The following is a 15,275-nucleotide window of genomic DNA, read 5'->3' as shown; positions in this document are numbered from 1 at the left end:
GCACTGCGCTGATGTCCATTGAGCCTGCATTTGAATGTTGTCGGGGAAATGCGTCGCGAGGTCGGCGCCTGGGAATGCGAATGTTGGTGGCATTGGCATCCTGGCTAGGCGAGCGGCTGAGTTGAGGCTCGTGATGGTCGCTTTCGTAGAAGTCAGAGTCGTACATGGACTCCATTGAAGGCTGAGCAGCCAGCCACTTACGCTCACCACTGCCGTAGTAAACCCTGCGGGACAGTTAGTCATGATCATTCATTGATATATAAAGCACTTACTTGGCCCAAGCAGGAACGGCGGCGTTGAAGCTGGCAGTTGATCGCAGGCTTCGATCCGAGGCATAACTTGACAGGAACCTTCCCATTCTGGTTCGCGAAGGACGATGGTGAAGTACTTCCAAGTCAGCAAGACCATCTCCGTCTTCATCAAGGTCGCGAACCAAACGTATTGTACCAGTTGCGGGATCGCGGGCTGAGTTTCTGGCATAGGTTGCGGCAGGGGGTTCCAGAGAGCTGTTTCTCGAATGAGAAGGGGTGCTGCCTCTTGACTGAGAAGGGCTCTCGACGTGCTCTTCAAGGCCAAAGAGTGAGGAAGTCATGCTCAAGACATGTTTACTATGATCACTACCACGTCGACGGGGAACGGAGGAGAGCGACAGGGTGCGGGATGCGGGCTCGCTGCCACCCTCGCTTTCTGACATGACTGTTGACAATTGGCCGCTCCATTGATGAGGTCGTGATTGAGGTCGGTTCAGGTCTTGCCACGAAGGACCAGCGTGCTGGAGTATTGTTGGTGGTCCAACAAAAAGAGCACGAGTAGCCTCTTGAGTGAAGATAGTTGACAGTGAAGTTATTGATGCAGAGCGAGATCGAATAGTTTCACGGGATCGGGTTCTAGCGAGGGCAAAGGTATCCGAAGACCTCCTTTTGCGTGGCTGCAAAGGGGCAACGACCAAGCTCTCTTGAGAGAACTCAGGCTGTGTTCGATGTCTGACAGCCACGATAGAGGAAGAAGCTGAGTGACTGCCGTGGCTGCCGTGGGTAACAAAGTTGACGTTGCTGTCTTCGGTAGGTGGCCGAGTGCTGGCGTACAATGAGGCTTCAGCTGAAGAGGGGTCACCGATTAACTCAACGTTGGAGTGAATTGACGACGGTGGCAGGCTACGTAAGTCGGCAACGTTGACTGGGGAGCTCTCTCTGTAAGTTTTGATGTTGGTTCTGTTCGATACAGTGGTTCTTGTTTGATCAGACGACGAAGAGTGGAAGGATGTCTTCTCATTAAGCCACCTTGAAGAAGGGCCTGCTTCAGAAAGAGGAAAATCAACCTCAGGTAGCGGAGGGAGGGACAACTCTGCTGCAACATCTTGGGTCTCTGGCTGTTTTTGCTTCACGTCGGGGGTTTTAGGTACTTTACGCAGGCCTCCAAACAGGCGGTAGTTCCACGGTGACGAATTGTCGGGGGTTGATGGGTCTTGAATCCGAGACGAAATAACTGGGGAACTGGGCTCTCGTTCTGCAAGAGGAGTCAAAGGTGAAGTTGGCCGGCTTTGACGATCATCGCCTATCGTACCCACAGATTCTCGACCGTAAGAGGTATTACCAGTGGTGAAAGACGGGGGAAGGGACCAGAGAGATTCCACTCTTGAGGACATAGAAACATTGTGATATTGTACAGAGAAGGTTTTGTCAGGGTAGACCTTGATAACCTTTTTGCGAGAAGGGGGTTTTGGTGAGGCTGAAGGTCCGCGAGAAGGTGGGCGTGAAGCATTAGAGGTATTGTCGTCGTGGTCATAATGCGGCGCCCAGGAAGATTGGCTGGGTTCATAATCGGATGATGAATATCGAGTTAAACCTTTGAATGATGACGGAGGTAACGCTGTCGTTTTCGCTCGTGCCCTTTGCAGGGATGGTGATGGTGTTGGCGTTTCAAACTGTGGGCTGGAGGAATGGGATGTCTGACTCCGTTCAAGTTCCGTCTCGGTCTCGGTATTCGTGTCAGCCTGGGTGATTGTCTTGGACGATGTGGCGGTGGCATCTGATGCAACCCGTGGCGGACTATAGGGAACAAGTCGAATCCCAAGACGATTGTTTTGAGAATTGTTCTGTGAATGACTTCGCTGATGCAATGCCCGACGAGGCGGAGAGCCAGACGGTGAGACCGACATGCTCTACGCACAAGGCGACAATGACAACGGCTCTGTTTTCCAGAACATGAGAAATCTAAGAATAATATCCAAAATTCTTGCCCTTGAAACTGGCAAGACAATTGACTTTTCGAAATCGTGAATATCGTCGTAGTGTCTGTATACTTGAAACTCGGTTGGCGCCGGAGGTGGGTCGAGGAACTCGGAGGCCACGGCCGGTGGTTTAGACAAGACGATTAAAGAATTAAAGGCCACAGCAGCTTAATGGCATCAATGAAGCATCAATCGTTCCAAAAAAAATATCGGATCAAGCAAAGATCAGACAGCTTAATGCGAAACAAGCTGGGATATATTATCTGTTCGGTTGAGCGTCGCGAGGTGGATCGTTCGCGTTTCGGCTGGCTGTGAGAGAAGAAAAAAAGACTCGATCGAGAGGATAGAGCAATTGAATCGATTACCAAAAATGGAAAGACAGATTCAGAGAAACAAAAAACGAAGAAGCAACAATTAGGTAGGTTAATTAATTAGTTTCGTAGCGGTTCCAAAGAGTGTGTTGAATATCAAAGTGCTGAATGAGTGACTGGCCAGCGGCCGATTAGAGAGTGTATGTAGGTTGGTTGGGGAAAGGACGAAACGTGAGAGAGAAAGACAAAAGTTAGGATCATGGGGAAGGAAGCGATGGGCGGGTAGGTAAGGTAACTAAAAAGAGCAACAGCGGTCCTCCCCCATGCGACCAAGGGCGGCAGGCCCAGCGACCTGCACCTGCTCCTACTCTAAGCAACCTAAAGCGATGGACGACGGACAATATTATGTGGGTATCTCGAAACCAGCTTCTTGCTTGCGGTAATATTCACAAGGAATCCTAGGCCCGGACCAGACGAAAAGACGAGGGTATGGAACGATCCGAGCTCACAGTTAGTCCTCCTAGCCTCCCCCTTACAGAATCTTTCCCGTCGGGTAGGCTTGGACGAGACACTATCAAGGACGGGATAAGACACGACACGATACTGGATTCAACTGAACTGGACGGGTGCAATTGGACCAGTGACGTGGATTGCGCAAACAGACGTGAACCAGTGGTTGGAAGCGCCATTGTAACAAGTCTGCAGCTAGCGGCCCTGGGATATTACCATGCTGCAACAGGGGCTTCCCCTGCAGGCCTCGACGCGCGCAAGATGGGACCGTTGGAGAGACAGGGGGGCTGGCTTGGTTGAAAAGAACAAGACAAGCGACGAGCTAGGTGGGTGACCTGAGGGAGATAAGGGGAGCTCTGACGGACAGCACAAGACACGACGACTCTGATGAACCAACATTGGTTGCAATCAAGGCTTTGAGAGTTTCCCGGTGCTCAATCGATTGTGACCAAAGAAAACGAATCAATATGTCGAGTTCAGGAGAAGGAATCTTAGGATCTCCTTCTACATGTCGCGGCGAGCTCTGATTTGTCCTTCAGCACACCACCAGCTTTTAAGAACTAATAAACGTGGTTGCGTTATTGCGGATCAGATCTGTCTGAACCGGCTGAGCTACCGACGCTAGGGGGGGACAAGGTCGTCTTCCAGTGTGGCTGTGTACTGCCCAATGGCCCTGTCTATCCTGTAGCAAGGTGCGAATTCCTCCGATCTTGTCTACGATAGAGACGAGAGCTTGAATCAAAAGACAAGGTCCGGAGAGATTACGGGACCACATGTGCCAAGTGGCAGATCTTCAATGGTGCTTGTTCATGTTTCTAGTACCTAAAGATATCCAGCAAGCCGCAGGACATGCATAAGCACTCTCTAGGTTTCACTGTTTCAGCAATCATGCATATAGGCGACAATGGTATTCTGGAATAATTCATCGTTCGGTCTGGAAAACGGCAGTTGTCCACGTATTATCCAGCCGGCCACCTTGGTCGCCTATCTGGTCGTCTATGATGCTTTCTCTTCCGGGCGCTTGTTTTACCTACAGTACTTGAATTGCTGTGAGTTGGCAAAGTACGTCTTGGGCTTATCAAAACTGGCGTTTACACAGGTACACAAGAAATCCTATAACGGCGCCTGTTCCTCCACTTGTTGAAACAGCGCTTCTCGAAACCAAGACCTGCAGAAAGGTCAAGACATGCAAATTCTCTCCACTTGGCTGCCTTGAGAACTGCCAGATGCGTTCACTGACTCTGGCTCAGGGGTACTGACAGCCATTCCTCACCTGCATATAGCAACGAAACGAGACAAAAGAGTCTTTAAGCTTTGGAGGTGTTAAAGTGGCTTTGCCGCGCGCAATCTAACAACTCTCCCGTGCAACGTTTTCAGCTCGCCTTGTCTTGGTCTGAAGCGCGCTGTTTGTTCTTGCTGTTAGCGTCTGTCTTGTAATAGGTCTTGGACAAAAGACGAGTGATTGTTACTGGTTCTGGGTTTGAATGGCATCTTGAGAATGCCAACTTCAACATCTGCACTTTACTACAACTGAAAACGCACATATTCATACTCACTACCTACCTGGTACGCTTGCATGCTTCTTTTACATATTCGTTTTGTAATCGTTATCCTTCTCCTTTTTACAGCCATTATCCCATCTAGTTAACAACTCACATTGCAGTAGTCAGAACCGGTACGGGTAGATCGCCCGTCCGTTCCTAGGGTCCAACCTATCATCCATCATCGCCTCTCTGTACTCTCCTCTTCCTCAGCACTAATAACGTCCCGCTAACTAATGCAGGTACCGTTATTCAATTGGGGTCACCTCACTTCTTGATTCATGACCTTGCCCTAGTTAGCCAAGGAGACATTGAGGCTGAGCAAGCCCGACATGTCCTTGTCAATATGGGGGATAAGCAACGGTATTGGAGGAGTCCTAGTTTGCCAGTTCAAGAATTGGATGTCCTCTAGTCATGCACGAGTGTCGATGAGCATTTTATTCCTTTTTCACAAAACTATTCCCTCCACTGGTTGGACTAATGTCACTGCTGCATTCGTGTTTGGGTCGTGTTTTATACCCTCCCCACATCATTTCGCTTCTTTCAATAACTCTTGTGCCATGCAGCTCACCGCATATAATAGTGCATGCAACTCCATGAAGCGATATGCAAAGTAAAATGAAGACGAGCGATCTCGTACCATCCCTCGTTAGCTTCCCAGCTTCCCTAGAGGCCTGCACAATTTTTCATCGTTGGTTTCTTTCTACATTTTAGTACTAGTCAGAGGCAAAAGTTGGCCATTCCTTGGTTGGATCGCTTGGATAACTAAGCAAATCCGATAAGACACGAACGGTGAACAATGGGTTTTTAGAACAATAGGAATGGACTGTTTTGTGGCTGGCGATGGCCTCTGCTTTTCCAGAATTGATTCATCGTGGCCTCGGTTGGCTTTGAATGTGTCGTGTCTCCCATTTCCTTTGACGACAGACTCGCGATGCTGACTTGACATTTGCCCCATTGAACATTCCCGCAACTGTCCTTTTCACCCCTCAACCTCTCTACTTAACTCCTTCCATCTCCCCATCTACAGCACCTCAAAACTACACCTTCAAAAGTCTGGAACGCTACAATGTTTGGTTCAACGGGGTTTGCACCTCCTCAAGCCGTAGCATTGCTGGTGAGCCTCGACCCAAACAGAGTCATCGCTCATGAGACTCGACAACTAACTCATTCCCAAGGTCGTCTACTGCCTCATCTACGTAATCCCTCTTTATTTTTCAGCAGCAACCAGGCCTTCGCCTACACGCTCCAGAGATGCTCCTGAGGCTATTCGCGCACGCATCTTTGCCGTGTCGCTCTCAACGGCTCTTTGTTCTCTCATAACGCTGTACCTGCTCTCATCTCATGGCGCTGTGGCAGTTCGCGAACCATTGCATTTCATGGGCTACTGGCCTCCTGGGCTCATCGATGCTGCTCGTGTTCTGTGGCTCACGGCCTTACTGTTCGCAGGCCCCCTATATGAGTCTCTTGTCATTGACGGGACTGCTCATCAATGGCTTCGCCTCGAGCCTCTGAGAGATCTCTGGACTGACTGGCCCACCTGGAGAAACATGGTTGCGGTACGTGCACTTTGAAACAATCTGATCTCGCTATAGCGATTCCTTTCATATTTTCCCCTGTCAATTCCCTCGTCTATTGATCCCCACAGAGCCTCCTTCTCACACCGCTTGTCGAATCCATGTAATGCTAATGATTTCATCAGGGACCCATCACCGAAGAATGTCTTTTCCGTTCCGCTGGTGTTCCCTTGCTTTTGCGTTCTGGAGCTAGTCTCACTGGCACCATTTTCATGTCGCCGCTCATCTTTGGTCTGGCTCACCTTCATCACTTTTACGAGTTCCGCATCACGCACCCTCGAACTCCTCTGCCCGTCGCTATTGCACGATCTCTTCTCCAGCTCTCGTATACTTCGCTATTTGGAGCATACGCTACCTTCTTGTTCCTGCGAACTGGCAGTCTGTTAGCGGTCGTGCTTGTGCACACTTTCTGCAATTGCATGGGTCTTCCACGTCTTTGGGGCCAGCTCGACCCGTACTGGCTACCAGAGGGTGATCCTGCGGCCGCCTCGTCTAGGAAGATCTGGACTGGGGTTTATTACGTACTCCTTGTAGGCGGTTTGATTGCTTGGTGGCAGAACTTGTACTCGTTGACCGAGACACCCATGGCTCTGGCAGAGTTCTAAAATTGTTTGTTTACTTTGGTTAATTCATGTATTATATCGCACGTGGGGATTTTGTGATATATCGCATGAAAAAAATGAAACATGGTCTCTCACAGACCACAACTTGGTCCCGTCCTACAAGCTGGCCAAATTGCCTCGGAGATCAGGGTGGCTCAACCTCACGTCTGTGCGTGGATGGGGCTTCCAAAATCCCATGTTTACCCAATATTGACGTGACTGAGATCACCAAGCGAGTGAATCTGTGCAATTATCTCAGAAAAGCAATGAGTAGAGCTTTTACTATGTATTTTGCCTCCCAATGGCTAACTATGGAGTCGGGATCTGGAAGCTGGGCAGAGAGCCGGGCATCGAGAAGTCATCACTATCACTACCTCTCGTTCCTCGCCGTTGCCGAATGGTTCCTCTATCTCTAATTTCTGCGTCGCCGCGTGCCTCTTCTTGAGGGTCCCTGCTAGCATCTCTCCCCTTTGACCGTCCGATGGGCACGCTTCCTTCGGCCAAGCCGTCATCCGGACCTCTCGTGTTCTTCTTCCTAGGCCATAGACTTGGTAGAGCAATTTCCTGGAATCGGGGCTCAACGGCCCGTTCATCAAACCAACGATGAAGTCTTGACTCAATTAGTTGGGCAATTTTGGGAACGTCCTGCAGCCGAGAACGACTGCCCAGGAGACTTCGAATAGAAAAGTCCAACCTGTAATCGTCAAGGAAGTTGAAGATCATCCTGGTAGGTGTCGACTGGGAGGGGTTGCTAGGAATAAAAGAAATCGAAAGAGTACCGCTAAACCTGACCACCGAAACGGCCAATGCAACAGGTAGTACAGCAGAGAGCTTCTTCGGATAGTTGAGAAGGAGTTTCGTCTCCACAGCCAGGGTGAGCATGTCGCTGAGATCGACGTCCATCCGGGCTTGGAGCCGTGTGCCATCTCTTGCTGCCTTATCCGGATCGAACTTCTTTCCGTGGCCAAGGCTCACTCCGTCTTCATCCACGGGGATTATTCGACAGTTGCTCAGGATTGGGAAGTCTTCTCCAAGACTCAGCTCCGTGACCCTGATCTCATCGATAAAGTCCGGTCTCGACCCCCCGTTGAGAGCTTTGCTCAGCGAGTCAAGAATGGCATCATCATGCTGTGCGTCACTGCGAAATTGGGCAATAGTTTGTCCAATTAGAACGTTGAACCAGTCAAGACTCTCCGGCTGGTGGCTGTCGACGTTGTAGTATGTCTTGCTGAGGATGGATCCAATGGTGAGTGCCGGGGGGTTCCTGAGGACAGTGGATTTCTTGCGGTTAAGCTCCCTATCCTGGCGGTTTCCAGGACTTCGCAGACTCAACAGGGAACGCTTGTGAGCGAGCGTCCGTGACCGTCTCTCAGTAGCTCGTAAGGAAGCTGTGACATCTGGTGAGGGGGGGTCTCCGAAGATGAAGAATTTTATAAAGGCAGCCAACACCAGGACTACCGATAGCTGTCCCACAATAAGACCCTGAGTGAAAGACAGACTATCCAAGATGATATGTTAGATCTAGTTAAAGACTTTGATGAAATAGTGTTTTGTGGTGTTCACTTACGTTGGTTCTGTTGGTTGTGGACAAGTATCACCAGCCATGATTGCAGATTGCTGATGGAACTGCCACCTGAAAGCTTTCTCTCTCTCTCTTGTGAAGGTCAAGTCTTCAATATCGAGTTGTCAAGTCGAAGGCTAGCAGCATGTCGACATTTTTCAGCCGAGTTTACCAATTGATGTCACCGAACATGGTAACTTTCCTCATGATGAGGGCAAGTGGTTGGAAGTGGGTCCTTTGTCTGAGCTGTAGCTTAGCTTTTGTGTTATGTAATCACATTTGATGTCCATCTCAGAGGTGTCCTCCCTGGTCAGGCAGGTGATAGGTAAGTAAGAAGAGTAATCATCAAAGAGAGCAGTAGTGAATCACGGAGTCAAACACTATCATTTCTTTCATCAACTTCACTCCCCGCTGAGCTTCTATTCTAAGTCCTGTTTAATTACAGCCAAAGAATAACATATTACGCGGCCTCGGTGAGCCGCTTCAGTCATCATCATGGACGTCGCCCAAGCAGTCTCGGGGTACATCAATAAGGTGGTCACGACGAGCGATACGTCGTCCGCCAAGATGAAAATCCTCTTACTCGACAGAGAAACTGTATCTATTGTCTCAACTGCGGTCACACAGTCAGCTCTCCTCAACCACGAGGTCTATCTTATCGACCGCCTAGACAATGCATCTCGCGAGAAGATGCGACACTTGCGATGTCTATCTTTCGTTCGCCCATCGCCTGAATCTATCCAGCTACTCATAGACGAGTTAAGGGACCCCAAGTATGGCGAGTATCATTTGTACTTTACAAATGTAGTTAAGAAGTCGTCTTTGGAACGGCTGGCCGAAGCAGACGATCATGAAGTGGTCAAACTGGTGCAGGAGCATTTTGCCGACTATACAGTCATCAACCCAGATCTCTTCTCGTTCGGCTTCACCCTTCCACAACAGCGCATATGGGCTGGAAGTCCAGACACATGGAACCCGGACTCGCTGCAGCGGTGTTCTGAAGGTCTTGTCGCTGTGTTGCTCTCGCTCAAAAAGAAACCCTTGATCAGATACCAGAAGACAAGTCCGTTAGCGAAGAAACTCGCAACAGAGGTCCGATATCTTATGACACAAGAAGATTCACTATTCGACTTTCGAAAGGTCGATACACCTCCTATTTTGCTCGTGCTGGACCGTCGCGAAGATCCCGTGACACCGCTACTCACGCAATGGACATACCAGGCCATGGTTCACCACCTCTTGGGCATTCAAAATGGTCGTGTCGATCTCAGCGATGTCCCTGACATCAGCCCGGAGCAGAAAGAAATTGTTCTATCACAGGATCAGGACCCCTTCTTCAAGAAGAACATGTTCCTGAATTTTGGTGATCTTGGAGGTAACATTAAGGAATACGTTGGACAGTTCCAGTCGAAAACAAAGAACAACGAAAACATCGAGTCAATATCCGATATGAAGCGATTTATTGAGGAGTACCCAGAATTCAGGAAACTCTCTGGCAATGTTAGCAAGCATGTTACTCTGGTTTCAGAGCTCAGCAGGCGTGTGGCAGCTGATAACCTGCTTGAAGTCAGTGAGCTGGAACAAAGCTTGGCTTGTAATGAAAACCACGGAACCGATGTCAAGGTATGGTTGCTTTCATATGAAGATTGGCCACATATTAACTCGATCAACAGAATATCCAGCGACTCATTCAGTCACCAAATGTTACATCAGAGAGCAAAGTAGGCCTGGTCGCTTTGTACGCCCTTCGTTACCACAAGCACCCGTCCAACGCCTTGGCCATGCTTACGGATCTTCTCGTCGCTGCTGGCAATGTGTCGCCACGGGACGCAGATATAATCGGTAAGGTGACGGCATACCACACCTCTCTCCAAGCGTCACAGTCTCAAGGTGGAATATCAGAGATCTTCGAATCGGCGGGTATTTTCTCAGCTACTTCGAACCGCTTCAAAGGGCTCAAGGGCGTGGAAAACGTTTACACACAGCACAGCCCTCTTCTTGAAACTACACTGCAGAACTTGATTAAGGGTCGACTCAGGGATCAACAGTATCCTTTCGTTGAGGGCGGCGGCGCTACCAAGGATAAGCCACAGGACATCATCGTATTCATCGCTGGCGGTGCAACTTATGAGGAGGCCAAGATGATTGCAGAACTGAATGCATCAAGCCCAGGCGTACGGGTTGTTCTAGGCGGTACCACGATTCACAACTCGGCGACATTCCTAGAAGAGGTGAATGATGCTGTCAGCTCATGGCCTGATAGCCATGGTAGAAGGTAAAGGAATTCGTCTGGATATTAAAGGTGTTTTATTGTAGCGTTTATCTTGAAACAATATTAGATCAACGGAAATCAGGTCTTAATCGCCATTCGTATAGCTAGCTACTCTCTGAACAGCACCTGTTTTCTCAAGTGACCCCCAGTATCTTCACAAGTTACGATGCTTCGAGGGTCAACTCAACTCAAGGACTAGAGTGATTTATTATCTTCAAGACCAGAACTCGAATATATATATCCCAATTAAGTACAAGTAAAGCACATACGACCATACCTATCAGAGAACTCGGGATCCCGTCCGCTCTCCCATAGATAAGCTGGTAAGGGGCGGATTAGTAGTTGGGTCGGTGACGACCAGCGAATCCCCGCTGTTGTATGTTTTTGTCTTTTTGGTGGAATAATACCTTATTAGGCAATATAGTTATCTCATAAAGCCATGATCTTAGCTGTGTTGTCTACGCATTCCATGATGGGATCGGGGATGTCTGTATATAAGTGTTAATCTTGACTTCTGATTGGATAGGTATGGCCCATCAATTTAGCGCAAGTCTATTGTACTTTCTGGGGTCCAGCACCATGAAATTCAAACATTGGTCATCATGAAAGGCAAATTTTAACAACTTCAACAACATGAGATGCGCGCAATACTGAGACCCAGGACAGCCGTCTTACGGCATCAATGCTCAATCCCAAGGCGAAGATGTCTTGCGACCGTCTCCAACGACACGAAGTAAGCCAAACCGACTCCACGGGTTTTATTTCTTGTCATGGGCATCCATCGCAAACAATTACTAACACCCCCACTACAGGCCTTATGATGTCGTGGTAATCGGAGGTGGCCATGCTGGCGCTGAGGCATGCGCTGCGGCGGCAAGAGCTGGAGCGCGAACAGCTTTGATCACTCCCAAGTTGGACAACCTGGGAACATGTTCCTGTAACCCGAGCTTTGGTGGCATTGGCAAAGGCACAATTATCCGAGAAATTGATGCGCTCGATGGATTGGCTGGCAGGATCATCGACAAGTCAGGCGTGCAGTTTCATATCCTGAATCGACGAAAGGGCGCAGCTGTTTGGGTATGGCAACTCAACTCGAGGGTTGTAGATGTTGATGGCTGACGGGCACACGACAGGGTCCACGGGCACAAATCGACCGCGATCTCTACAAGAAGCACATGAAGGCTGAACTCACTTCATATCCAAATTTATCGATCGTACTCGACAGCGTATCCGACATCGTTCTCACACCGCAGGATCCGACGGACGGCGCTTCAAATCGCATTTCTGGAGTACGTTTGGAATCGGGACAGATCCTCCCAACAAACAAGGTTATCATCACAACTGGAACATTCCTCGGCGGTGAAATTCACATCGGTCTAGATGCGTATCCCGCTGGTCGACTCGGTGAGGCAGCTACATTTGGGCTGAGCAAATCGCTGCGCGATGCAGGCTTCCAGCTGGGCCGACTCAAGACAGGCACACCACCACGAATTGACGGAGCGAGCATAAACTACGAGGTTCTAGAAAAGCAATACGGCGATGACCCACCGTCACCATTCAGTTACCTCAACGACACAGTGGCAGTACAAGAACAGCTCACGTGCAGCGTGACGTACACAAATGAGATGACTCACGATGTTGTACGTGATATTCTTGATAAGACAATCCATATCAGAGAGACAGTCAGAGGCCCGCGCTACTGCCCCTCATTGGAATCAAAGATCATTCGGTTTGCCGACAAGACTCGGCATATCGTGTGGCTTGAACCGGAGGGGTTTGACAGCCCTGTCATTTACCCCAATGGCTTATCTATGACCATTCCTGCCGAAGCACAGGAGCAGGTGTTGCGCACAATCCCAGGCCTTGAAAACTCAAAGATGCTTCAGCCTGGGTACGGTGTCGAATATGACTACATCGACCCACGCGGCCTAAAGTCGACGCTAGAAACAAAGGCCATTAGCGGTTTGTACCTGGCAGGCCAGATCAACGGTACAACAGGATATGAGGAGGCAGCTGGTCAAGGTGTCCTCGCAGGAATCAACGCAGGCCGCTCATCTCAAGGTCTTCCGGGGGTTTCTCTTACACGAAGCGATGGATATATCGGTATTATGGTGGATGACCTTATCACCAAGGGCGTCACGGAGCCTTACCGAATGTTTACATCTCGTAGTGAATTCCGTATGGCTGCACGTGCTGATAATGCTGATTTCCGACTGACGCCCAAGGGCCACGAATGGGGGGTTATATCTGACAAGCGTTGGAGCAGTTATCGCGATGAGCGACAACAAATGGACGACCTTACCAAGTCCTTGCAGTCGGTGTCTCTGAGTCCAAACCAATGGATTGAAAAGGGATTCCATCTGAAACGTAACTCAACCCGCCGGGATGGCATTGATATGCTCCGCCTTTCAAGCACAACCACACGTATCGAGCTCGAGCAGCTTGCATCCGTCATGCCGAGCATCATGGACTATTCGGCAAATGTACGAAACCGTGTTGCAATCGAGGCATTTTACGCTCCGTATGTCAAGATCGCCGAGACGGAGCGAAAACGGTTCACCAACGACGAGCGCGTACGCATCCCTATCGACCTCGATTATGGCGAGATTCCTGGTCTTGCTTTGTCGGAGAAGGAGGCCCTCAGGGCAGCCAAGCCGGAGAACCTCGCACAGGCAAGACGTGTCGAAGGTGTCACTCCATCGGGTAGTTTGCGTCTACTAGCATACGTGAGGCGGCAGCCTGTTCGTGATGTGCTGGGAGAGAGAACAGAAGTTCCATAGAGTCAAGGATGGTGGTGCATGTATGCAGAGGTACACATAGCGAGATTCAATGTACGATGATCAGGGACGATGCACAGATTTGGAGTTTTCACATGGGACAATGGGGGTTTATAAATAGGGGCCTCGAAAAGTATATATCATATGTAAGTGTCATAATCACGCTTCTTGACAAAGCCTCAGACGCAGATTCCGGAGACATGCAATTTAGAATTTGTCTCGGGCTCGATTTGAACATAGGGGTATACATAACATATTCAAGCTCAAGGTTCCGGGCCGTCGCTAGTGATCTTTTGACTTCTTTGTTCCTCCTTTCTTGATGTTTTATTTGACGTTCTTAGCTCCGCGCTTAGATCTGACCCAAACTTGGCTAACAAAGGTACCCGTTGCACTTGTGATTTCTCATCGTCTGCCACTTTACTAAATTATACAGAAACATGCGTCTATGGCCTTTTAGGCGTTTCCTTATTGAGAATTTTAACCGCGTCCTTTGTGTATATGTAGCTCGCTCCGCTCCAGATGGTAGTAGCAGAGACAACGTATCTGGTCAATCATGTTAGCAATGATGCCGCCCACAGGACTTGGGTAATTGAACTTACTGCATGACGGTCAAGGCGGTGGTCAAGTCTGCGGTCAGGATAGGTGCGGCAGTGGTGACTCCGACAAGGGCAAGCTGCAGGAAAGTGTTGTACTTGCTGATGGTCGTGGGGCGTACTTCAGCCGAAGGAAGTGAAAAATCCCAGTATCGAGAAAATGTTTTTGGAGGCGGTAGGGAGATCCAGCGGTAGTAGATGGCAGAGATGGCAAGACCGACATCGCGACCTAGAATAATGCCAGCGCACCAGACTTTTTTTTAGAACATGTTAGCTGTGCTGTCCATAGTGGTGGGGTAGAACAGGGAGGTATAACGCACTGGGCAAAGCACCCTTGGCAGCAAGACAGATGGTCAAGATGGTCATGAGCATCTTGTCTGCCATGGGGTCGATCACTGTGCCCACGACAGTCTTGCTGTCCCAACGTCGCGCGATCCATCCGTCGAGCAAGTCGGTGATGCCTGCATATGCAAAGAGGCCAACCGCCCACGCATGCTGGTCGTATAGAACGAGGTATCCAATGACAGGGGCGGCGGCGAGACGCGTAAAGGTCAGGATGTTGGGTACGGTGTATATGTCTTCGTGCAGCACTTCGGCGGGTCGCGAGGGCGTAACATCTTGTGGTGTCGGAGGTTGCGTTCTGGACAAGCCCCGGGTCAGTTCGGTCACGGTCAATTGAAGTTGCCCGTCGCGTGCTCACCCAACAGGTTTCTCGTCCTGCTGCTTTTTATTCTGCTGCCATGATTGCGCTTTTGTGAAGAAGAGACTTCGGAGGGTTGCTGGTGTCGTGTGCCGCGGCGCAAACCTCACGGCAGCAGGTCTTATGCTTATGTTGGTAACACACCTCGTCGCCGCCCGGCAAGCCAACCTTGCGGAGATGCTCATATCTTCGCTTGACTTGGCTTGTGCGTGTTTTGTTTTCGAAACCGGGAGCTGCCCAGACCCTCAATTGCTCGAATTCGCCCTGGATATTCGATGATGCAGTCGTGCTAAGGTTTGTCGAAAGCGATAAGACCCGATAAAGATCCCAGAACCCCGCCTGGTTGAATATAGCACCCCACGCTATGATGATCAACCGAATACAATGTGCTACAGTACTTGGCATCTGCGGATCATAACCTGTATCCCCGTTTGGTGCGTTGATCTCGTTTGATTTTTATTTTTATTTTTGGCAATTGATCCTCTGCGGGAGCGAATCGTTAATTTGATCAAAGCTAACTAACACACCATTCTGCGCATTTTGGTTTGAGAAGTATGAATAGATATCAAAACACAACATCTGCTGACAACGGAAAAGAGGA

At 49.6% G+C, this 15,275-nt stretch overlaps 7 protein-coding genes and 1 non-coding gene across 8 annotated transcripts; 5 read left to right on the top strand and 3 right to left on the bottom strand.

Annotated features, from left to right (window-relative positions):
- Positions 1 to 23: 23 nt before the first annotated feature.
- FGSG_12166 (uncharacterized protein) lies at positions 24 to 2,237 on the bottom strand (the record flags this gene model as incomplete). Its single annotated transcript, XM_011320240.1, has 2 exons — positions 273 to 2,237; positions 24 to 224 (listed from the first exon to the last, which is right to left on the bottom strand). Coding segments are annotated over exons 1-2 (2,085 nt in total), but the record flags the coding sequence as incomplete, so codon positions are not given.
- Positions 2,238 to 2,923: 686 nt separating this feature from the next.
- FGSG_12165 (uncharacterized protein) lies at positions 2,924 to 3,322 on the top strand (the record flags this gene model as incomplete). Its single annotated transcript, XM_011320239.1, has 2 exons — positions 2,924 to 3,051; positions 3,132 to 3,322. Coding segments are annotated over 2 exons (319 nt in total), but the record flags the coding sequence as incomplete, so codon positions are not given.
- A 2,339-nt stretch (positions 3,323 to 5,661) lies between these two features.
- On the top strand, positions 5,662 to 6,774 carry FGSG_02597 (uncharacterized protein; the record flags this gene model as incomplete). Its single annotated transcript, XM_011320238.1, has 3 exons — positions 5,662 to 5,709; positions 5,771 to 6,151; positions 6,295 to 6,774. 3 exons carry the CDS (start codon positions 5,662 to 5,664, stop codon positions 6,772 to 6,774), a joined length of 909 nt encoding a protein of 302 aa, XP_011318540.1.
- Positions 6,775 to 7,080: 306 nt separating this feature from the next.
- On the bottom strand, positions 7,081 to 8,376 carry FGSG_02596 (uncharacterized protein; the record flags this gene model as incomplete). Its single annotated transcript, XM_011320237.1, has 2 exons — positions 7,081 to 8,269; positions 8,339 to 8,376. 2 exons carry the CDS (start codon positions 8,374 to 8,376, stop codon positions 7,081 to 7,083), a joined length of 1,227 nt encoding a protein of 408 aa, XP_011318539.1.
- A 451-nt stretch (positions 8,377 to 8,827) lies between these two features.
- On the top strand, positions 8,828 to 10,611 carry FGSG_02595 (vacuolar protein sorting-associated protein 45; the record flags this gene model as incomplete). Its single annotated transcript, XM_011320236.1, has 2 exons — positions 8,828 to 9,955; positions 10,006 to 10,611. The coding sequence occupies 2 exons, from the start codon at positions 8,828 to 8,830 to the stop codon at positions 10,609 to 10,611; spliced, it is 1,734 nt and encodes a 577-aa protein (XP_011318538.1).
- Positions 10,612 to 10,871: 260 nt separating this feature from the next.
- Positions 10,872 to 10,987, top strand: FGSG_20004. Its single transcript, XR_892993.1, has one exon. It is a non-coding gene; the product is annotated as a 5S ribosomal RNA (ribosomal RNA).
- Positions 10,988 to 11,242: 255 nt separating this feature from the next.
- Positions 11,243 to 13,384, top strand: FGSG_02594 (uncharacterized protein; the record flags this gene model as incomplete). The annotated part of the gene is made up of 3 exons (XM_011320235.1): positions 11,243 to 11,337; positions 11,417 to 11,681; positions 11,738 to 13,384. The coding sequence occupies 3 exons, from the start codon at positions 11,243 to 11,245 to the stop codon at positions 13,382 to 13,384; spliced, it is 2,007 nt and encodes a 668-aa protein (XP_011318537.1).
- Positions 13,385 to 13,824: 440 nt separating this feature from the next.
- On the bottom strand, positions 13,825 to 14,929 carry FGSG_02593 (uncharacterized protein; the record flags this gene model as incomplete). Its single annotated transcript, XM_011320234.1, has 4 exons — positions 14,675 to 14,929; positions 14,295 to 14,614; positions 13,981 to 14,227; positions 13,825 to 13,924 (listed from the first exon to the last, which is right to left on the bottom strand). Exons 1-4 carry the CDS (start codon positions 14,857 to 14,859, stop codon positions 13,825 to 13,827), a joined length of 852 nt encoding a protein of 283 aa, XP_011318536.1. The 5' UTR covers positions 14,860 to 14,929.
- Positions 14,930 to 15,275: the final 346 nt, after the last annotated feature.

Source organism: Fusarium graminearum, chromosome 1 (assembly GCF_000240135.3).
Source record: "Fusarium graminearum PH-1 chromosome 1, whole genome shotgun sequence".
NCBI lineage: Eukaryota > Fungi > Ascomycota > Sordariomycetes > Hypocreales > Nectriaceae > Fusarium > Fusarium graminearum.
The sequence above is the reverse complement of the archived record's forward strand: the minus strand, read 5'-3'. Positions and strand labels throughout refer to the sequence as shown.